The sequence below is a fragment of the Brachyistius frenatus genome, unplaced genomic scaffold, assembly GCF_029030835.1.
Source record: "Brachyistius frenatus isolate BFR_SWC_R1_liver_20210118 unplaced genomic scaffold, ASM2903083v1 Contig_78, whole genome shotgun sequence".
Classification (NCBI taxonomy): domain Eukaryota; kingdom Metazoa; phylum Chordata; class Actinopteri; family Embiotocidae; genus Brachyistius; species Brachyistius frenatus.
Window position 1 is genome coordinate 1,823,286 of NW_027210677.1, and position 24,019 is coordinate 1,847,304.

Genomic DNA, 24,019 nt, shown 5'->3' on the forward strand with positions numbered 1-24,019 from the left:
TTCAGTTTTTACAGTTTTTCATTGTTTGGTATTTATGTGGTCAAACATATTACATTTTGTTTATAGGATTTAGGAGGATTTATTACAATAATTGGAATATAATATTGACAATTATTTTTTAGATTAGTGCATAATCACCTGAAACTAAGAACTAGTGTTTTAATTGCTTTTGAATGAGCCCTTATTATTTCCATATAGGGAGCAGACAAACCAAACACTGGCTCTAGAGAGGGTATTTACTTTCGTCACAATTTCATGGCCACGGTAGATTTGGCTTTACACTTGGCAGCGTGACGCGAGGCGTATTCAGGAGTTTCACCGGAGGTTTATTTTTACCTGTTTCCAATTTTTTTTTGTTTTTTTTTGGAACAACTTTTTTGTGTTTGTCAAGAAAAGATGTATGAAGATCGACATTTAAATGGTGTACATTTAAATGGGTCAAATTTGGTCACTATAGAAATTATACATAAATGAGAATATACATTTTAAATATATATATTTAGACATATCAAATACATAAACTAAGGAATATATGGGGAACATCTCTAAGGAAATGAGGAACATATAGATATTGATATTCAGCTAAAGCCTCTTGACCCTGGACACCCCTTTCTCTCCCATGTTACTGTACACTGACCTGCAGTTTATAAAATAGTAGTCATAGACACTCTTTCCATTCTGTGCTGTCTGGGCTCTTTATGCATGTGAATACATACACTTAAATGCTCTTCAGATACCGAGTCATATAGCATCTACCCAGAAAAGTAGTGAGAACATGTTCCCAAATCAAAACCTATGATTAAATACATGTTGGGTTTCTGCACTGTTTATATTTTTTAAAGGAACATAACTTGTACCAAACCTGTGTTCTCTGCAGATCAACATGTTGCTAAACTTTAAGGATGAGAAGCAGGAGTGTCCCTGTCCTGAATACATCCAGGACCAGCTGCTAGACTTCCACGAAGACCTGATGAAACACTGTGGTCAGTTTCACTGCCAATTAAACTTCATCAATATTAAAAATGAAATAGATCAGTAGAAGTGAAGGCAACTGGACTTGTTTGAGGTTCTTGAATACTTTTCTTTCTGGGTCATATGTGACCTCAAAGACTCGGTAACGGTATCAACGACCCCACAAGAAATTAAAATGCTGCAACTCTTTGCCAGGCAGTTGTAACCGAAGGAGCCTTTTGGATGAGAAATGAAACGACTTCAAGAACCTCAAGCTTATTCAGCTGCCTTCCAATAACATTGGATGTAACATGACCTGGATGACTGACAGACATATCATTAATATGTAATAGGGGTGTCACAATATGTCAGTATTGACGATAACGGTGATATTTGTTCATTAAGAACATTAAATAGTTCCATGAACAGTCCACCACCAGTATCTATCTAGTTTACACTCCAATACAGAAGGTGGCAGTACTGGTCCTTTGTACTAATTGTTACTCACTTACTAATTAACTAAAAGGAAGATTCAGCAAAACTTGGTTTATTATATGGTTCAGTGGCACTAATGAAATTTTACTTTATATAGGGTGAAATAGTATGAAGATCTGTGGCGTTTACTTCAGACAGATTGTATGTAATGGATATATGTGTATAGATACCACCTTCCCACCTTGTGCACTTACAGTTTTGAGGCATAGCGAAAAACATGCATTCATGAAATGTGTTTGTCTTTATTGAACTGTTCAAAAACTGCATATTTTAAAAGTAAATATTTCTACCCATCACTTAAATCCATATCACTTTATTTGCTTTATTCCCAAAGATTAGAGCAGTCTTGTCATGTTTGCACTGACGTTGCTCCTTCACTTCTTCTCGATACATTTCATGGCTCATTTCTGCAGCACCATTAACAGCTGATGTTTTCCACCTACGACTATTGTTGCTCTTCTTTCTTTCCGCAGCCTCGTATGTTTCATTTGTGGACTTTATTTTTTTGTGTACCGCTGAGCTACAGCGTAGCATAATTGTAAAATATTTTTCTTGGCTCCTCCCCCAAGCGCCCCTCACATGTAACATATCACAGACATATTTATATTAGCGTAAAGTCACCAAATTATTGTTTGAAATAATATGTATATATTTATAATAAGACAAGCAGTTTTGGAACTTTAAAACCACAAGGTGGGAAGGTGGTATATAAAATTATAACAATAATAGCTTGATGGCAACGGTAAATTGATATTTTTGAACTCATCAAATCAGGCTATAAATACATTTTTAATCTATCCATAATGAAATTGAATTGACCAAATAGAAATATCACAATTATAATATTCAATTTGGAACTGCTGCCTCACCTCAGTTATTTATTTCATATACAGTAGTTATCAATATAAAGGAGCAACACCACCACCTATTATCAATACAGCTGTAATGTGACAACTTCCCTGAGAGCGTTAATTCTATTTAGTTCAAATGTTTTATTGATGTTATGATAATATAGTTTCGGTGAATACCACTGGCCATGATGATTATGTGGTGAACATGTGATATTGAGCCAGCCCTAATATGGATATTGTATATTGATTAACTGTAAATGTACAACATGCACTAATCTGTCCGTTGTGGCAGGTATAGAGTTGGATGAGGAGAGAGGCATCGACGATGACGGTGACTTCACCATTCGAGGTCGACTCATGTCGCTGGTGGAGAAAGTGGCTTATCTGAAGAACAAGATGACCAACCTGCCGTTGGAGAAGAAAGAACGGAAACCCAGTAAGTCCTCTGGTCCGATCCGCACACGTTGGACACGATGGACGTTTGGGAATGTGGAACTTTCAATATATATTTTGCTTCTGAACATAATACTAATACTTCAATCTTCAGAAATCCTTGGCATATATTGTGAAAATTCAGCCTTCTGATGAATGAATCATTTTGATTTAGATTTTAATTAAATGAGCTACAATATCACATCACCTACAGGGGAAGTTTTTCATGTTACAACAAGCCTTTTAATCCATCCAGCACTGTAGGATATGTGAGAGCTTCTAAATATCACAGACTCTAGCTGACGAAGTGTTAATGAATTATTGTTCTTCAGCATTGGATAAAAAGGGGTTCATTGGTAATTTGATATTTTTTTAAAAGTAAATTTAATTTATTTGTATTATTTGTGCATAAGCTTTCAGTAAGTCTTAGCATACAAGGAAAATACACAGAAAAATGTAGAATAAATAAGATTCATGGCTTGTGATTCTCCCAACCCCCTCCCCCCACCCCCACCCCACTCTCCCCCAACCTCTGTGGCCCTCTTTGTTTCTACCTCTGGAGGTACATTACAACAGCTGATCTCAAACACGATGGTCCGCTGGGCTCAGGAGTCGGTCATAGAGGATCCGGAGCTGGTCAGAGCCATGTTTGTCCTGCTGCACCGTCAGTACGATGGCATCGGAGGACAGGTTTGTTCTGGGGTGTCTTTTTTCATTTTATTTGGCCACTGAATACCTTGTTCACGTTGTCTCAGTAGGACATGACACATGGTGTGTGTGGTGTGTGTGTGTTTGTATGTGCCATTGCTGAGGACTGTAGTCTTACTTCTTCTGTGGCTTCATACACATCTCATAATATTTTATTTTGGTAATGTTATGCATTAATGTTATTGTTCTTGGTACTAATATAATTTAAACAATCAAATTAATGCTACAGCTACAAAAACAGAAATGCGTAATTATTCCTTAACATAACTGGAACAACTTTGCTCTGAGAACCTGTACACTACAAGCTTTAATAAAAATCTGGTATTTAGTGTAAACAAACAGTATAGTTAAGATAAGATAATAAACCATAAAAAAACAATTTATAAATACACAGACACAAGCAAGCCATATAAACAAAATAAATAAATACACCTTGACTTATACAGTGAAATGTAAAGAAAAAACAGATAATTATTGCAACACATGGGACCATTGATAAATTAGCAGGATGTCCAGAAAGTCAGAAAGGAAAATAAAAGGCTTTTTATCTCAGGCAGATTATAGGAACACTCACATGTAAAACTAAAATGAAAATTTACAGTAAAATATGAAATGAATTATCTCTCCTAACTGATGGTACCTGAGGACAAATGTCCTCCTCAGTGTGCCGTCTGCACAGCTTCTCACAGTAACATAAAGTCTCTCTGAGTGAAGATGTGAGGACTGAAGTCAGCAGTATAAAGAGCTGTGAATGTGCGTGTGTTTCCAGGTGAGGGCTCTTCCCAAAACCTACACCATAAACTCAGTATCCATCGAGGACACCATCAACCTGCTGGCGGCTCTGGGTCAGATCAGATCTCTGCTGAGTGTCCGTATGGGCCGAGAGGAGGAGAAGCTGATGATCAGAGGGCTCGGGTGAGAACACACTCATCTGTCGGAAGATTCAGATTCACACTCGGTCTCAATCTTATTTCTTTTTCTGTTTAACCTGATGATTTTTCATTGGTCAGAGTGGGACAGGTTATCCATACTGTCATATTTGAAAATTTCAACTTCTCTGGGTAATAAAATATACTGTATGTATTCCTTTAATACTATGACACTGAATGAAATGTGATTTCCCTTTAGGAAAAAATAAACCGTCTGATCTCAAATTGTATTTGTGATAAATCTGACAATTTTCAATTATTCCTTATATATATACAGTATACTTACAAAGCACTTTATTAGGAACACCTGTGCAATTATCCAGTCAGTCAGTTATGTGGCAGCTATGCATTGCATGAACTCCTGCTCTACAGATTAGGAGCTTCTGTCACATCAGACTGGAGAAACAATTAGATGTCCGTGACTGTGACCGGGACATGATTATTGATTGCAGACACGCTGGCGTCTGAACCGGCTGACCAGTCTCAAGAGTTCTCTGAGAATGATGTGAAACAGAAACTATCCATTGAGTGGCAGCTCTGCAGAGAGAAACACCTTGTTGATGAGAGAGGTCAGAGGGGAAGGGTCAGACTGGTTGGAGCCGACAGAACTCAGATAATCACTCTTTACAACCGGGCTGAGCAGACAAACATCTGAGACTCACCACACATCCAACTGTAGGCGCAATGGGCTCCAATACAAATACAGATGGCAACATTGAGTTTAACCCGACAGGAAAAAATGAATCCAGGTGTCCATGGACCCAACAAACAGTCCACAGAGGCTGCTAGTGGTATAAATATCTTATTGATATGAATCAATCAATATCAATATCAGATACAATGCGGTCGACCCAGTGTCAACAACAAAGGTGAATAACACTAATGTAAACAAAAACAAGACTTAAATGATAACAAATAAAACCATCCAATTAAAACATGTTTAATAAGGCAGAATGAGAGAGGTTGGTAATGGACAGTGTGCTAAGATAAAGCTGTTTTCAACGGATATTGCTTTCTGAGGTAGAAGTTATAAAGGCAGACCACCACCATGAATAAAACCTAAAAGTTAAATCACAATTGAGAATTTAATGAAATTGAACAAAAGAAACCTTGAAGGAACCGTTGAGTTTGTTCAGATGCAAAACCTGCCGTGGACCGCAGGATTTACATAAACTTAACACGTGGATGAAACTTCATGAAAATCCTAGAAATGTTTGATGTGATATTGTTTTGTCTGTGTGTTCATTATATTTAGTTAGTGCTTACAACCCTGATGGGACACCTGATACTATCAGAAAGAGTCCACCAAGCTTTGAACTTTTTTTTTTCTTCCTCCGTAGTGACATCATGAACAACAAGGTGTTCTACCAGCATCCAAACCTGATGAGAGCTTTGGGAATGCATGAGACCGTCATGGAGGTCATGGTGAACGTGCTCAGTGGAGGAGACTCCAAGGTACGTACAGGAAGTGTGAAGAGGCTGCTGGGACAGGAGACAGACTTTAATCTGATGACATAAAGTTGTGCTTTTTATACATTCAAATGAATAAACAAAGAGAATATAAAACTTTATGGACACTATAACATTTTCTAATGCCAGGAACAGAATTTGTTTTCAACAACCCTGTATGTGATGCCTTTGTGTTTATAGGAAATCACCTTTCCTAAAATGGTGGCCAACTGCTGTCGTTTTCTCTGCTACTTCTGCCGAATCAGCCGTCAGAACCAAAAAGCCATGTTTGACCATCTGAGCTACCTGCTGGAGAACAGCAGCGTTGGACTCGGTGAGTTTAAACCTGCTTCACACCGTATGTGCTGCTTCTGCTCTCCTTTTTATGCCAGAGAGTTGTTTTCAGGTTGTCAGTCCTTCTGTTGGACCGTTCATACAAAGGAACGCCTCGAGGGATTTATTTTTTTTTTTTAAACTTGTCACAGTCACTTGGACTCAAGATTTTGGTGGGTGAAGGTCAACTTTATTGTAATCTCATGTTTGTGAATTTAAGAGAATTCAGACACATGCCTAATAGGATGAAGTGATGAGAGTCTATACACCGAAAAGGTCAAAGGTCAACTTCACTGTGACATTATAATGTCGCGCAAAATCAGTATTTTTGACAATTTTTCATCTCCATAAATCTGCAGCAGTTATATTGTGAGCATATTTCACATTTAGTTGAGTACTAAATTAGAGACACCAATTTTGAGTGCCCACCTGATTGTGTACATTTTTTGGGCTAACAGGTTAAAGATGTGTTAAGACTCCACGTTATGATTCATTGCTTCTTGGCAGCAACATCCATATTTGAAGCAAATTCTACAACCCCGTTTCCAAAAAACTTACCGCAATCAAATTCAAAATAAGCACATCTTTTTCATAAAACAATAAATAACATTTCTCCATTTCAACATTTGATATGGTGTTTTTGGTCTACTTTCAATCAAATATGGGTTTACATGATTTGCAAATCTTTGGATTTTGTTTTTATGTACATTTTATACAGCATGCAAACTATTTTGGAGACAGGGTTGTACTTGCATGGGCAAAAATATTATACGAGTAAACTGCAACTTGCCTGGTTGACTGAAGTGAACAATGACGCGGCGTTAATTCCAGTCACTCCTCATGTCCTTCTTCAAAGTAACATAAAAACATTTTCCTGTACGTTTTTCATTCAAAAGCACAACATGTACGTTGAATGGATAAAGATTGAATGTTTATTTGAGGGTTATGGAATAATCTTCTGATTATTTCCTCCATTCAATGCTTTATTATTTGGTTTGTAAAAATCTTGAAAATAGTGAGAAAATCCTTTAGAAGTGTTAATCACATACACACTCACCTGTGTCCGACCATCCTCTGACCTGGGAGAGGTGGAGTCAGCAGCCAGGATGTGGAACATTATTTCAAGAGTTTATGATCAATGTTTCAACATTCACACATTTTTTTTTTTGTTTGGGATTGAAGTTATAAACAGCACTTTTAATGACTTTATTCTGCATGGAGCGGTGGTTTTCTCAAAGATGGGCGAACATGTTTGATGTGTTTCTTTCGTTGGCAGCAATTTTACATCCACATGTTTGATAAACTGGACACCATTCCTCCACGATAACACCATGTTCATATCCAAAGTAATGTCACGCTGTTAAATGTAATTACTTTTTCAGGGCTGGAGATAATATGATCTGTCTTGCTTGTCTCCGTCTCGCTCCATTTTTTCCGCCAACTGTGTGTGTTGCCAAAGTCTGACACAAGAGATTCTCTGCTTTGTTGCATTTTTTTCCTTCAATACCAGGAATAGGATGTCCATCAATTTCCATGACGCAGTATACCATGATACCAATTTACAGATACAACTCTAGTGGCCACTATCACTGTGAGAGCGACTGATGAAGTGTTGAATAGTGACAGAGTACCACGTGTGTCATGGTGTAAAGGGTGAAATCAGTCCCACATCACAAAATAATCTGTTAGAGTTCAGTCTGTGTGGAAAAATAGAATATAGAATGTATTTCTTTGAATTTAGTGTCAGAATTAACAAATTCCAAAAACTTGAGATAAGGTTATAAATTCTTCAAACATTAAATTCCATACAAGCCATTTCTTGTTAAAGTATGACACAAAGAGGAATATCTCTAATATAAAAAAACATTTTAAAGGATCAATTAAAAATCAGCTGCTGCCAGTCTGATGCAGTGAAGGTTTGTTATCCTCACCGTGTTTTAATAAAGCACTTTACTGAAAGGAAATGCAGACAGGAAAAATATTCACCATGTGCGTGAAAGCTGATAAGAGTTCGGCTACGATTAAAGGTTTTTTTGTTTTTTACAAAGTTGTACTTTACTGTACTTCCTCTCCTCTCCTCTCCTCTCCTCTCCTCTCCTCTCCTCTCCTCTCCTCTCCTCCTCTCCTCTCCTCTCCTCTCCTCCTCCTTCTCAGCGTCTCCATCCATGCGAGGGTCCACTCCTCTGGATGTGGCTGCAGCATCAGTCATGGATAATAATGAGCTGGCTCTGGCTTTAAGAGAGCCGGACCTGGAGAAGGTGAGGTTGACAAACACGAAGACACACATACAAGAAAGGAAAGGTGTGTCACAACATATTGGCCTGCAGAGGATTTACTGTCATCATCCCAGCGATTGTCTCGACTGTCCAAAAGTAGATGAATGAAAGTGATCACCTTGACTGCATGGAAACTATGACAACAACTGAGAGCCATAACAACCGAGAAAGTAATAAATCCCAATACATGACTCCATATTAGAAACACGTCTCAGTATAATGATGCACCTCAAGCTGTACCTAATAAACCGGCATCTGAGGAAATATATTTGTGATGTTTCTGAATATGACTATAACTGTGTACCAGATCAATAAATTAATCTGTTGTCCACCATCATACGTTTTGAACAGGCTTCAGTATGTAATCATGAATATTTACAAAACAGGTTTATGTGTTTTCAGTATGGATTCATTTATTGATAATAATTTGATATTGTCTTCTTTTTCCTAATCAATTATTCGTCGAAAAAAGTTACACGTAAAAAATTAGACATTACAAATGTGCATTAATCAGAGACAACATCCAGCAGATCTCACATCCCACATTTTTCATTTTATGATTAATACATTTATTGTTAATTTTGTAATGAATTGATTTCTGCAGATAATTAGTTAATAAACTAGAGTTACATAGTAAGTTTTACCCCCGTTCTGCTTTTTAGCCAGCTCAGAGTCCTGTAGAGACAGTGGCCTAGTACTGACTCGGTGGAGTGCCCAAACCGACTGTTAAGGCATTTTTAAATTCATAAAATAAAAATTAAAAAAACAGAGCATTTGATGAAAAGCTCATTTTTCAAATGTGCGTTTGCTGCAGGGTTTTTATTCACTACTACTCACAGAAGCTGTAATGTCCCTGTGCAGGTGGTGCAGTACCTGGCCGGCTGTGGGCTGCAGAGCTGCGTGATGCTGGTGCATAAAGGATACCCTGACATCGGCTGGAACCCCGTGGAGGGGGAGCGATACCTCGACTTCCTGCGCTTCGCTGTCTTTTGCAATGGTGAATGGTGAAAATTGTGTCAACAAATGTTTGTAGCTGACTCAGATCTATTTTTTATTTTTAAATCGTGTGTTTGGTGTGCAACTTTCTGTCATGAACTTGTCAGCTGTGTCTCTGTCGTGTGTTCAGGTGAAAGTGTGGAGGAGAATGCCAATGTGGTGGTGAGGCTTCTTATTCGACGACCGGAATGTTTTGGCCCCGCCCTTCGAGGTGAAGGCGGTGACGGGCTTCTGGCAGCGATGGAGGAAGCCATTAAGATCTCTCTAGACGCCTCCAGAGATGGACCCTCTCCGACGTCTGAGAGCAGCAAGACACTGTAAGACATTGACTCCTGTAGAGCTAATCTACAGGTCAAGTTATCGGTGCTGTTGGAAAAGGCTCTTCTGACCTCAACACATGTCCCAAATCTGTGGAGTGAAATGTACTGAATGACACAGAAATCAGCTGGACAGGAAGTTACATAGTCTTGTGATGCTTGTGCAAGTTTTCAGTCAATGAAATTGGAGAAACTGCATTTTACATTCCGGATTAAGACGTCTAAAGTATTTAGTGGCAGTTAATCTGTGTGTGTGGATGTGTGTGTTGCAGTGACATGCTGGAGGAAGAGGAAGATGACACCATCCACATGGGGAATGCCATCATGACCTTCTACGCAGCTCTCATTGACCTACTGGGCCGCTGCGCTCCAGAGATGCATGTGAGTGACTTTATACGCACACACATATTCACATGCACAGACTCGTATCATATAGATGCTGGACTCACCCTAACATGTTTGATATCAGCTGATCCATGCTGGCAAAGGTGAAGCGATCCGGATCAGAGCCATTCTGAGGTCTCTGATTCCCATTGAAGACCTGGTGGGAGTCATCAGCATCCCATTCTCCATGCCCAACCTGGCTAAAGGTGAGCACCCCACCCCCCCACACACACACACACCACCACCACCACCCCTGCCTGACACGCACACAGGAGGAGTCCCAACTTTAAATAGCAGCAATTAAGATTTATTATAAACAGTTCAACCTTTCATTTTAAATTTGTAATCTTACTTCTGTGTGTTTTTTGTTTGTGTGTCTCTGGATGCATAGACGGGTTGGTTGTAGAGCCAGACATGTCAGCAGGTTTCTGTCCGGACCATAAAGCAGCCATGGTTTTGTTCCTGGACCGGGTCTACGGTATAGAAGACCAGAACTTTCTTCTCCACCTCCTGGAGGTCGGGTTCTTACCGGATCTGAGAGCCGCTGCCTCGCTGGACACTGTAAGTGTGTGTTAATGTTCATCTTGTGCGTCTTCGTTGTCCCCTCTTCCTTAAAGCCTCTGCACACTCCACCCACTCTACTGTTTTTAATCATGTTGCTGCTTCGACCTCTTCTGCTGTTACTTTTATTTCACATGTTGGGTAACAAACCTTAATATTGTTCTGTTCAGACCAAGGACTGCTGGAAATAATGAAATACATTTTTTCCAAGTCAATTACAAATACTTTACTTGTATTATGCAACTTTATACTTGGCAACATTTCAGTGGGAAATATTGCACTTTTTACTCCACTACTCATTATCACTTTATAAAATGTGATATATTATTGTTGATTAGAATGTAAAATAATAGTATATTTAGAAGTTGCTCTCCTTACAGCATTAAAATACTCCTTATGCTTCAATGCATCAGTAGTAACAAATCATCAGTGTAACACAAATGTAACAGTGGCAGGGTGAACTCTGCTTGAGTCATTTTACTTTTTATACTTAAAGTACATTTTCTGTCAATACTTACAGTAGGTACTCTAATTATGCAATATTTGAATGCAATAATTGTAGTTGTAACAGAGTATTTTACCACTACAGTATTGTTACTTCTACTTAACCTAAGCATCTGAATACTTGCTGCAACACTGGTCCACAGCGCTTTATGACATCACAACCAACAACAACAATGTCAGTAGACGGTTAATGTATATGCGTGCAGGGCCTTTAAACTGCTCTTATCAATATTCTTGTATGACTATTGGATCCAATGAGAGTGAGAAAGTCACAGTAGTCTAATTATCAATAAGCTCTGCAGATCACATGGACTCCACGGAGCTTTTAAAATCCCTTTGAAAATGACATAAGAGCATCTTTATCTTCTTAATGAGATGAAACTGAACTTGTGAACAAGGTTTAATTAAACGACAGGCTTTAATTAAAATTACAAATAATGAAGGATTTATAGGCCTGCTCAGAAGTGACCTATATAAGGCAAGTGTGGTTTTATATTATGAGATTAAAGTGATCATGTCTAATTAGAGACATTTATTTATACACCGCGGAGTTCAAATGGAGCCATAAAAGTAAAAATAAAAAAATCTTCATAGGAAGGGAATTGTGAATGCACATGTTTAATGGGTCACCCGTCTCCCCATCTTTCCTCCTGTCCTCTGTCTCTGTCAGGTTGCTCTGAGTGCCACAGACATGGCGCTTGCTCTCAACAGGTATCTGTGTACAGCAGTGCTGCCTCTCCTGACTAAATGTGCTCCGCTGTTCGCGGGAACGGAGCCGTTCGCCTCGCTGATCGACTCTCTGCTTCATACGGTGTACCGCCTCTCCAAAGGCTGCTGCCTCACTAAGGCCCAGAGGGACTCCATAGAGGAGTGCCTGCTGGCTGTTTGTGGGTAAGACTACACTGCCTCTATTAACACATTTATATTTTATATATGAGAGTCATCAGAGTTTCAGTTCAGGCCTATTTAGCTGGTCAGGATGTGTTCCATTTGAAATGTTTCTGTGGCCCACAAGAGGGTGTCTGCGAGTCAGTCTACTGTGACTTTAGCGAACAACACCGAGATAACTGATGGACACATTTGATTCACTTTGGATTTGATGAGAGAAGTTGAATGGGAGTCTATGGAGCCGGAGGCTTTTTGGAGCCGACCTCTAGTGGCACTCGCTGGTATTGCAGCTGAAGACACTTCTGGATCAGAACCATTTTACAGACCTGAAGCTACGAACACTTTTATATCCAGTCTGTGGTGTGATATGACAAATAAAACTAATGATATGATGATAACATATTAATAATAGAGAGGTTTTTGTAGTGTTAAACAGACGGCAGCACTTTATATTGCTTCCACACTGACAAACACAGCACACCAAGAAACACTTCTTCTATCTCCTACCTTTCACACTAAAAGTCTTAGACTGCTTACCGAGGAGAACTTAAATCCACCATTTCAGTAACAGGCAACTCAATCAAATATCTTACAGTAACGCCCACTCAGTGAAGCCTTATGTTGCACTCTGGGCCAGGAAAAGAGAATCAAGTTAGCTAAGCTAACAACAAGCATTAAAATGTCTCTCTCAAAGCTAAGAACACTTTTAAGTTTATTGTGAAACTCACCAATTCCAGCACATTTACTGACAGGTGTATGTTTACTTTATCAGCTGCAACAGGTAATGAACCAGTGTGTTACTTGTGCAATAAATGCATTCTTCTTACATTTTATGATCAAATTTGTATTTTTTGTCAAGCCGTACCCACCATTTCTTCTATGTTTTTATAGTGTCTATTCAGGAGAATGTATTTTTGTCAGTGCAACTAGCCCACTAATGTATGTCATCCTAATAATGTGCAGAAAGCTGAGGCCTTCAATGATGCAGCATCTGCTGAGGAGGCTAGTGTTCGACGTCCCTCTGCTGAACGAACACACCAAGATGCCTCTGAAGGTGAGAAACACATCAGGTTTGTTGGTGCAGTCAGTTACCATGTGTTTCTCAGTCCTGTGTAGGAACTGCAATGTACAACTAACAGGAAATAGAGCGTTAGTTTTATACTACCATCTGTAATGTACACATATGCACTGTTATAGTCTCTCCAACACACAACTGTGATCATGTGTTATAGCAGACCTGGGCATTGTACGGCCCCCGGGCCACATCCGGCCCTTTGGCTGTCCCTGACCGGCCCGTGTGAGGTCAATGGTAAATTAGGAATCAAACGTAAATAAGTGTACATCATGCATGGGTAACCCAGGTAATGTTCAGTACCCCAATTTACAGATGTTCCCTAAACGTCTCACCACGCGAGCTAGTGGTCTGAATGTCCTGGCTTTGCACGTAGAGATATTTCCCAAGAGATATCGAGTGCTTGTTAACTAAGTTGTGTCAGAGAATTGTGAGTAATTTACCTTGAGGAACATAGCGAAGTAAAAAAACTGTCTTTAATTCAGTAAATCAGTAATTATATACCCTCATTAAGACTTGAATCATTGGTTGTGTGGCCTTGAGGTGGGCTGGAGGTGTCATTGCTCTTATATATACCTAACCCTTCTCTCACTGAACAAAAACAAATAACTGAAAAACAGCAAATGAGGTAATTACACTACAAACAAAATATCAATAGCACTTGTTCCATTTTTATATAAAGTTAATTTAATGCTGGTCTTTGAAATACTGCAAAAATATGCTCATTTTCAAAATCTTTTTTGTGAATGTTGATTGAATAGTGATATAATGTTGACGTTTTTATAATGCTTGCACCACATTTGAATAGCCTAATTGTAACATCTCTACTGCCAGTAGCAGCTAATAAAAACCATACAATTTACTGCTTTCCATAAAGAGATCAAATTAATATTGAGCAGAACTGAGTTCAGCCTGTTGGTCTGGCTCTCCACAACAGTCACAGTTTCTCATGAGGCCCTTTGGGAAAATGAATTGCCCACCCCTGTGTTATAGTAATATGAATAGGAGAAGTATGTATATTGCATTTTCTATAGTCAATATAATGCATTGTGAAATTGTGCAGCTGGCTGCAATCATTTCATGATGATGATGCTGATGAATGTGCTCTTCCTCACTCTCCCCAGCTGTTGACCAATCACTATGAGCGTTGTTGGAAGTATTACTGCCTTGCTGGAGGTTGGGGGAACTTTGGAGTCACGTCAGATGAAGAGCTTCACCTCTCCAGGAAACTGTTCTGGGGAATATTTGATGCTCTGTCCCACAAGGTAGTTTAGGTCTAATTCTTAAAAAATGTTTATGAAATTCAAATTAAATGTAAGTGGATGTTTAAGAGGTGCTCACAGTTTTGTATTGCATTTTCATAAAACTCATACACAAGGAATTGATGCAGGATTAGGTGTGGGTTCAGGTCCCAGAACATTGAATCCCACATTTCCCATGATGCTATTAATAGCATATTAATTCATTAAAACCACTCTGGTCTGGTAAATACTCACATATTTCAAACTCCACACGCCCAGTTTGTAAATCAGGCTTTTTATTATAAATGTGTTTGAATGTATGAAGAAGAAATTTAATTATTTACTCATTACAAGATGGAGCCTCATTCATTCGGATGAAAGCTGCTCAAGTTTCCTTTCTGAGATACCTGAATGTTCTGAACACCTCTGACCTTCTCTGTGTAGTGGAAGTATAACAGTCCTGTATGATAACGTCTAAAGCAACGTACTATACTGCGCATGTGTTTCTGTGATGCAGCGGTACGATCACGAGCTGTTTAAGCTGGCGTTGCCGTGCCTCAGTGCCGTGGCTGGAGCTCTTCCTCCAGACTACATGGAGTCCAACTACATGGCTATGATGGAGAAACAGTCGTCCATGGACTCGGAGGGAAACTTCACTCCGCAGCCTGCAGACACCACCAAGTATTACATTACATTGCATTAATGTAATGTATGAAACTCAGTCACTTCTGCTTTGTTTCATATTCACACACAGCATTCCTCATCCCATCATTGTGTAGCACCGTTTACACACAGATGTGGATTAAAGACTTTCCAGTTGGTTCAGATCAGCGTTGACCGAAGGTGACCTCATGTATCTGATTGTTTTTTTCTTCTTCATCTCTCCTCATCAGTGTGACTGTCCCAGAGAAGCTTGACTATTTTGTAACCAGATATGCAGAGCACAACCATGAGAAGTTGTGTATAGAAAAGGTAAGGGGACAAGAAGTCATTTCATATTTCAGTGTTATATTTATTATATGTTTCATTTTTACATGGTATTTGTATTTTTCTTTCCATGACAGCAAAAGTGAAGTTGATACTTTAAGACCTGCGGTCTGAACCAAGTCACAGCCGATTCAGTGACTGTCCACGTCATCGTGTTTATTAATCATGTTTTGTGATTTCTTTGAAGGCAGCTACAGAAATTCTTAAACATACCAGCTTGTTATAATGACAAATGTTAGTTTTAAAGAGCTGTGTTAGTTTTATGAAATAATGACATTTTTGTGATAAAATAAGATAAAAGAAATTATATTATAACAAGATAGAAATGCAAAACAAGCAAATATGCATTTGCACTGAGAACGTTTGAAATAAAAACAACTGGTTTATTTTTTGTGTTTGTTGCTATATTTTTTTTCATGGTGTCAGCAAAACACTAACAAGATATCACAGAAAAATATCTGTAAATTGTAAACTGACTTGGACTTTATGTCTTCCAGTTTTCCAACGGCTGGTCATACGGAGAACAGATGTGTGAAATTAGCAAGAGCCACCCGCTACTGAAACAATACAAAGGCCTCTCTGAAAAGGTAGTTTCTGCATGCAGCCATCTCAGTCTGTTTGTACATATTTAATCATCTATGGCTGACAATACAAGAACAAGCCTACATGATCAGATGTACAGTTGATTAGGATATGTTCTCTGGTTGCCAGCTTCGGTCACTGAGTCCTGATCCAGGTAGTAGACTGGCCTCAAGCAGTCAGTCACCTTACTGGGGTTGTTATTTCACGTCATTTTATATTATTTCCTAAAAAAACAAAGCAAACTCTCACCTGAAACAATGCATGGTAACACGTATTCTTTCTGCAGTCAGGGTGATGTATCAAGACTTCCTCTTGTTTATCAAGTAGGCAACCGAACTAATTGAGATTGTTGGCCCGAGGAGTTTTCAGTATGAAGATGGTGGTCTGAGGCCTTTCCAGACAGAGGTTGAGCAGTTTTTTGAGAACTGCTGTTAAAGTTTCTACAGTCATCTAGAGTGTCTTACCAGTTTATACCAATTTAGACCAGACCTGGGCATTGTACGGCCCCCGGGCCACATCCGACCCTTTGGCTGTCCCTGACCGGCCCGTGTGAGGTCAATGGTAAATTAGGAATCAAACGTAAATAAGTGTACATCATGCATGGGTAACCCAGGTAATGTTCAGTACCCCAATTTACAGATGTTCCCTAAACGTCTCACCACGCGAGCTAGTGGTCTGAATGTCCTGGCTTTGCACGTAGCAGAGCCCTTAGCCCCCCCCCCCCCCCCCCACACACACACACACACACACACTCTCTGAACCACCACTCCCCTACCGGAGATCCCGCAGCTAAGACAGGTGCAGGAAGCAGACAAGATTTGGAGCAAAGTACGACATTTTGAGATTCCCAAGAGATATCGAGTGCTTGTTAACTAAGTTGTGTCAGAGAATTGTGAATAATTTACCTTGAGGAACATAGCGAAGTAAAAAAACTGTCTTTAATTCAGTAAATCAGTAATTATATACCCTCATTAAGACTTGAATCATTGGTTGTGTGGCCTTGAGGTGGGCTGGAGGTGTCATTGCTCTTATATATACCTAACCCTTCTCTCACTGAACAAAAACAAATAACTGAAAAACAGCAAATGAGGTAATTACACTACAAACAAAATATCAATAGCACTTGTTCCATTTTTATATAAAGTTAATTTAATGCTGGTCTTTGAAATACTGCAAAAATATGCTCATTTTCAAAATCTTTTTTGTGAATGTTGATTGAATAGTGATATAATGTTGACGTTTTTATAATGCTTGCACCACATTTGAATAGCCTAATTGTAACATCTCTACTACCAGTAGCAGCTAATAAAAACCATACAATTTACTGCTTTCCATAAAGAGATCAAATTAATATTGAACAGAATTGAGTTCAGCCTGTTGGTCTGGCTCTCCACAACAGTCCCAGTTTCTCATGAGGCCCTTTGGGAAAATGAATTGCCCACCCCTGATTTAGACTCTGTAAACAGGTGCATGTCTGCTCTCCGGAACCATTTCTCCTTTTCCTACTGTGTAGACTGAAAACATCCCAGTCAGTGCGGTCCAAGCAAGCCAGACGTTCCTCCACAGAGTCACTGGCCCACTTTTTGGATGTCTTTGCAACGGGTTTAGAGAATTTGAGTTTTTGCCCGTTTGCAGGAATCAGATGCAGTGTGACGTCGTCAGAGTATCCGAGTGCTGCTCAGGGGCCAAGATGCACTGTTGATGTATTGTAACAGAGATCTAAAGTGTTTAATCAACTGACGGTATTCAGGGAGTTAATGGCTGAGATTTCCTTTTTTAAAGTCGCTGAGGACAATAAAGAAAGACTATGAGTGAGTCGGCTCCACACAAAGTGTTTGTTCGGTGAGAACTCTTTAGTGGAATATAAACACCGACCAGAATGAATGAAGGGAACTCACAGGGGGAACAAAGTTTAAAACGTTGATAATAAAAGAACCAGAACAGGAGAACTATGTCCCCGAATCACTGTCACATCTTTACACCAGCTGCTGTTTGTATGGAAACAGATAGCCTGCCTCCACCTTTTGTTTTGTTGGACATTTCTGTGTCACGATCTGCTCTGAACAGCTGGAAGCCCGTCAGCCGGTGCCGGTCCACACAGCTGAGTTTTAATGAAGCACTAAACAGAAGATGAAGGAAAGTTGGAGTTCTTCCTCACTAGTTCATTATTTTTCTTGATAAATCTTTTTATTATTTTCAATTTACAGAAATTGGTACATAAAAAGGATAGAGATAAAACAATAATGTGATCATTGCATTACAATAGATAACGAAAACATGAGCAGGTAAAAGTTACAATGCAGAAATACAGTGCAAGATAGACTGAGAAGTGAACCAAAGGATAAAGAATGGCTACATGAAGTCAGGAGAGAAACCTCACAACTTCATTCAGTTTGTTACACACTGAAAGCGTATTTGAGAGAAATGTTCCTGTTGACGGATTGCAAAGTCTGCGTCTGCAGCGTTGCTCGAGCACACCAGCACGTCTCCCTCTGCTTCAGCATTTCACTGCGTGGACAAACATGAACACAGCTTTCACCAAAATGTCCAGTATTTCCTGAGATGAGATGAGGGAGTTGGAATATAAATGAGCAGAAGTTGTTTCCCTGATGTTCTGGAGCTCTCTGGTGAAAAGAGCTCCAGGTGCACAAAACACACTAGGACACTTTGTTTTGAAAGGTAATCACAGCGTAGTGTGGTTTACTGCAGTTAGCTGTCAGCAGGGGTCTGAAGTCAGGTTGTGCTGTTGCAGGATAAAGAGGCGTACTGCTCGACGGTCAGAGAGTCTCTGAAGACGATGCTGTCGTGGGGTTGGAGCATTGACAGGATCCGAGAGGGAGACCCGAGCAGCCTCCACAACAAGTCCAGGAGGATATCACAGGCCAGCCAGGTACACATCAACACATGGCCACATATAAACATCACATCTCGTTACAGAGCGTTTTCATATTGACATAAAGGAGGTGGTGTGAAAAAGTGACATCATCAATAATACAACATATCATACCTCCCACAGCAGTCTTTTGAAGGAGCTCCAGCTTTCAGCCCGAGACCCATCGATATGAGCAACGTCACGCTGTCCAGAGACATGCAGGTGAGTTAGTGTGCACAGAGAAGGATAAAACAATATACTGTTTATGGACAAATAAAAGAGAAATGTGTTGAAATTAATGGAGAAGATTGATACAGAAAGAAGATATTGAGGATTGAGAGATGAACTGATGTGCAGTGTAACAGTCGTACGTGTTTGTCCTTCTCTAGTCGATGGCTGAGCTGCTTGCAGAGAATTATCATAATATCTGGGCCAGGAAAAAGAAAATGGAGCTGGAAGCCAAAGGTGAGTCTTACACACGTTCACAAACAGACTGAAAACTGACTTTCAAACTGAAAATTTGCATTTGGTACAGAATCTAAAGATTATTAAGTAAACAAAAACATCAAGGTAGTATTTATTTCCTCTGATTTCCTCAGAGCTGATCGTTAAGACACTAATACAACTTATGTCTACTTAACTATTAATATGTCAACTTTACTAAGGATGGTTTTGAGGTTCTGTTACTTCCTCCCAGTGGCTCTCCTGACCGTTTAAAGGGGTGAGTGTTCTCTATGCATTACCCTGTTATCTGCTGCTGTCGTCTCCAGGCGGAGGAAACCATCCCCTGCTTGTTCCTTATGACACACTGACGGCCAAAGAGAAATACAAAGACCGAGAAAAAGCACAAGACATCCTCAAGTTCCTTCAGATCAACGGGTACACTGTGTCCAGGTAGGAGACGGGCTTCACACTTCACACAGTACTGTAGTGTTTATCTGAGACTTGGGGTGAGACCCTGATTCAGTGTGAGAAGAGAGAAACTCCTAATCTAGTTACTGTAAATAAAATCTCTGAAACACTTCTCTGCATGTGTTATATCATCTATATATGTTTTATTTCTTAATCTATTTGTTTAGGTGTATTATATCATGTTTGTCCTACTTACAGCCGTTGTGCTAAGCTATGCTAATCACCCCCCGGACTGGACAGATAACTGAGACACTGAAATAACGTCCTCTTATGTGAATCTGAGTAAGATGAGGAAGAGTTTTCTGTGTGTGGTTTCCAGAGGGGTCAAGTCTCAGGAGCTGGATACTCCGGCGATAGAGAAACGCTTTGCCTACAACTTCCTGCAGCAGCTCATCACATACGTGGACCAGGCCCAAGAACACATGGTGGAGTGCGGTGAGACTCCTTTCATGTCTAAACATATCACATAGTACGCCGAGTACTGTAACTCAAGTCATGTCGAGATGGGTGCAGAGAGGAAGGTACCTTATTACCAAAATAACAACAGAGTGCAGGGTGGGCGGCTGCAATACGTAGAATATGCCTGTGTGAGCTGTAATGTGGGATATTTATTTACCCACATGAAGCCTTTATTTCTAGATAAGGCTGGTCAAATTGTTATATATTTACTCCCAGTGTGCATTCAGTAGATGAGACACCTTGAGGCAACAAGCATCCTTTAAAATACCAGCAACACACACAACTTACATCTATTATTTTCTGTGGACCATCATTGACAGTCAGATCACGAATGACACCGATGTAGCATAACGAACAAGTTCTATTGTTTCTATTGTGATGAATATCTTTTGTTCCTTCTTTATAGAAACAGCATATACAGTGTCATCTGTGTTTGTAAGTACATGTGAACCTGCCTCAATGTCAAAGACATGAACACAGAACATAACTAAGTCACAGGATGTGATCAGGTTACTTGTCCACTATGAAAACGGCAAACTTACTTCCCAACATGGTGCAACAGTTTCAAAAAAGAAGAACACAGTCGGTACTTGCAGCTGTTGATAGATGGAGTTATTGAAGACCGACTGCTCTGTTGTGTCGATGTCATCACATCAATCCATCCAGACCTCACTGACTCTTAATCTGTTGCAGATCTGGGAACGAAGCTGAAGGGAGAGAAGATTCCTCACGAACAGCAAATGAAGTTCTTCGGAAAGGTCAGTGCCTTTCTCTGTTATATATTCCAAATGATCTGTTATAGTATTTTATTTGAGTCACTGCATATAGGAAAACAGGTGTTTCTCTAAAATGTACAACAAAACCCTGACGTTTCTGAAGACTAAAGTATTTTTTTTTATTAATCTATTTGACACAAATAGGTAATTAATTAAACTCTGCTGTATTTCTACCATTTCACCACCAGGTCGTCCTGCCACTGGTGGATCAGTACTTTAAAAACCACAGGCTGTACTTCCTGTCCACGGCCATTCATCCAATCAGCAGTGGTGGCCACGCCTCCAACAAGGAGAAGGAGATGGTGACCAGGTCAGTGTGGCTCGTGTACACGACACAACAATAGCTAGATAGTCAGCAAGACCAGCGGGTCTATTGCATAATGTTCTAATGTACTATTGCTTACATATTGAATAAGACCGTGACTGTATGTTGGAGACGAGATTTTTTTTATGTATATTTCGGGTTGTGTTTTTGAACCATCATTTGTGTAGCACAGTAGAGACAGACAGGGAATGGGGGGAGAGAGCAGTTAAATTACATACAGTATAAAGTTCAAATCTTATAGAATGAATCCTTACTACTCAGCATCAGCTCAGTCTTTCTGTGAATGACAGCCAATGAGCTGTAAGCAACTTGACACGAGGCCATGTGCCTTCATGTCCCTCCTGCTGTCTCTGTTGTCCTCTGTTTTTCTCATCTGATTGTCTTTTATCTTCCTCTGCTTCCCTCCTCTACCTCGTCTTCTCTCCTTTCATTTCATCTTTCCAGTCTTTTCTGCAAACTGGGAGTTCTTGTCAGACATAGGATATCCTTATTTGGTAAGGACGGTTTGACCAACATGTTGAATGACTTTCTTTCCATAAAATATCTGCAAAGCTGATTTTGTTAAAAGTTTTGAATTCTGCACCCATGTTTGCCTGCTGTCATTCTTCTTCGACCCTGTTTTTGTTGGCACATTTCTGTTTTTCTCAGCATGTCACCACCACCTGTAGATCAGTGCACTGGACCATGCAGGAATACATGTTCAGATGTTTCTCCATTACACTACTAGTGGTCTAAAACTCCATAGGTTACCTTTAAATGTTGAAATCAGAACCCAGGAACTGTATAACACTTCATCAATTCACCTAGTGTTTTTTTTTTTTTTACATGGATGTGTGTTGGGATGTCAGGATAACAGAAGTTTTGGTTATCTGTACCAGTACCTTTTACATTCAATCACTTTTAGTACCAGGTTCAATACCAAAATGATGATGTGATGACAGTCACTACTAACTTTGTGATCAGCACATTAAGCTTAACGAGCTGACATCAGCGTTTGTGAATGTTGTGTGTGGAGCATCGCTACAACTTCTGCAGCTGTTGCAAACTAGACAGTAACACTAACATTTCAGGATGTGAACATTTTGACGATGTATAAAGTCAAACTGAAACTCTCTCCTTGAATGTAGGAATCTGGATGTGTTGCCTTTGAGCTGCTGAGATACGTGCTTTCCAGTGACAGTGGACTTGTTGCTCCACCTGCCACCGCTGTTCCACATCTAATTGTCTACAGTACTTTTTGATACACCGTAGAAAAACAAGTACTGTCATGTTTTCAGAATTTTGCCATCAACTTGGTACCAAAGTGTCAGTTCTCTTGACGTCCCTCGGTGTGTGTGCATGCACGGTATTGTGGGTAATAGTGTGCTTATCTTGTGCTCAGCAGCTGTGTGTGTTGTGTAGTGTCTCACCGTGTCCTCTCAGTAAAAAAATGTTCCGCCTCTGCAGACCAAAACCTCAGACTGCTCAAATCAGAAGGACCCATTGTGGGAAATGAAAGATGTTTATTATTGGTGTTTTCTGTATTTGGCTAATGAGAATATTAAGCATGTTTACATTTAATTATTGCTCCTCATTACTACTGACAGCACAAAATGCCTGGATTTGTGTAACATGCTCACTTAAAAACTTTTTGAATTTTATTTTTAAAGGAACATATTTTTCCTTAGATTGTGCCGTGTTATTGATTACAACACAGACACTCAAAAATATAAACACACACAAGGTTTATTTCTCACATTTTTTTCACACATTTTTTTCAAAATCTATGTTAGTCAGCACTTCATCTTTGCCAAGATAATACATTAAGGTGTGCCTTTGACAGCTCACAGTATCTGCTCTGACCACCATTTGCCTCATGCAGTGCAACACACCTCCTTCACATTGAGTATTAAAATTTCCATCAATAGAATGCATCTGTACACACATACACACTGTCTGCCATCTGCTCAGTAAGGTGTAAATCAGGATTCTTCCATAAGGACAACACGTCTCCAAAGTGGCAGCTGCCATCGTAAATCAGCTTTCTGACCGTGAAGACAGTTACAACGATGAAATGTCAGGTCAAGATCCCGGTGACGACAACAAGCTCTCACATGAGCTTCCCTGAGATGGTTTCTGACCATTAATTCAGAAGTACTTTGGCTGTGCAAACCAACTGTTGTATCAGCTGTCGGGGTGGCGGGTCTCAGACAATCTTCTAGATGAAGTTGCAGGTTGTTGCGGTCCTGGGCTGGCACATGTAGTCTGCTGTTGTGATGCTGGTTGGATGTAGCATCAAATTCTCAGTTCTCGGTTCTCATGGTATGTGAAATGAGCGTTCAATTCACGGGCAACATCCCTCCAGTCAGCATACCAATTGTATGCTTTCTCAAAACTTGGGACATCTGTGGCATTTGGTTGCTTGGTAAAACTGCACATTCAATACTCATGCTGTTTAATCAGAGACTTGATGTCATGTGGTTGAATTATCTTGGCAAAGGTGAAGTGCTCACTAACATGGATTTTAACCACTTTTTGAACCAAATTTGAAAAAACAAAAAGCATTTTGTGTGCATGAAAGAAGTCTTTTACTTCAACTCATCTAAAATGGGAGTGAAAACGAAAGTTTTGTGTTTCTATTTTGTTGAGTGCACTTGGAGGATGTGATTTCAGACAGCCCCTGTTGATGTGAAGAAGAATGCTGTTTTTGTTGTTTTAGTGTTATTTTGTGCAGAACTCT

At 39.7% G+C, this 24,019-nt stretch overlaps 1 protein-coding gene across 1 annotated transcript in view; it reads left to right on the plus strand.

Annotated features, from left to right (window-relative positions):
• Nucleotides 1–24,019, plus strand: part of ryr2a (ryanodine receptor 2a (cardiac)) — a 180,097-nt gene that overhangs the window by 107,702 nt on the left and 48,376 nt on the right. The window contains exons 41-66 of the mRNA XM_069708820.1: nucleotides 878–983; nucleotides 2,590–2,733; nucleotides 3,292–3,419; nucleotides 4,207–4,352; nucleotides 5,707–5,821; nucleotides 6,017–6,149; nucleotides 8,303–8,406; nucleotides 9,286–9,421; nucleotides 9,551–9,737; nucleotides 10,010–10,118; nucleotides 10,207–10,327; nucleotides 10,513–10,682; nucleotides 11,857–12,077; nucleotides 13,038–13,128; nucleotides 14,271–14,411; nucleotides 14,905–15,068; nucleotides 15,281–15,359; nucleotides 15,872–15,961; nucleotides 18,709–18,846; nucleotides 18,973–19,050; nucleotides 19,218–19,293; nucleotides 19,599–19,722; nucleotides 20,060–20,175; nucleotides 20,893–20,957; nucleotides 21,164–21,285; nucleotides 21,745–21,794. Of these exons, the coding sequence (XP_069564921.1) occupies nucleotides 878–983; nucleotides 2,590–2,733; nucleotides 3,292–3,419; nucleotides 4,207–4,352; nucleotides 5,707–5,821; nucleotides 6,017–6,149; nucleotides 8,303–8,406; nucleotides 9,286–9,421; nucleotides 9,551–9,737; nucleotides 10,010–10,118; nucleotides 10,207–10,327; nucleotides 10,513–10,682; nucleotides 11,857–12,077; nucleotides 13,038–13,128; nucleotides 14,271–14,411; nucleotides 14,905–15,068; nucleotides 15,281–15,359; nucleotides 15,872–15,961; nucleotides 18,709–18,846; nucleotides 18,973–19,050; nucleotides 19,218–19,293; nucleotides 19,599–19,722; nucleotides 20,060–20,175; nucleotides 20,893–20,957; nucleotides 21,164–21,285; nucleotides 21,745–21,794 (3,154 nt within the window). The remainder of the gene's footprint in view (nucleotides 1–877; nucleotides 984–2,589; nucleotides 2,734–3,291; nucleotides 3,420–4,206; nucleotides 4,353–5,706; nucleotides 5,822–6,016; nucleotides 6,150–8,302; nucleotides 8,407–9,285; nucleotides 9,422–9,550; nucleotides 9,738–10,009; nucleotides 10,119–10,206; nucleotides 10,328–10,512; nucleotides 10,683–11,856; nucleotides 12,078–13,037; nucleotides 13,129–14,270; nucleotides 14,412–14,904; nucleotides 15,069–15,280; nucleotides 15,360–15,871; nucleotides 15,962–18,708; nucleotides 18,847–18,972; nucleotides 19,051–19,217; nucleotides 19,294–19,598; nucleotides 19,723–20,059; nucleotides 20,176–20,892; nucleotides 20,958–21,163; nucleotides 21,286–21,744; nucleotides 21,795–24,019) is intronic.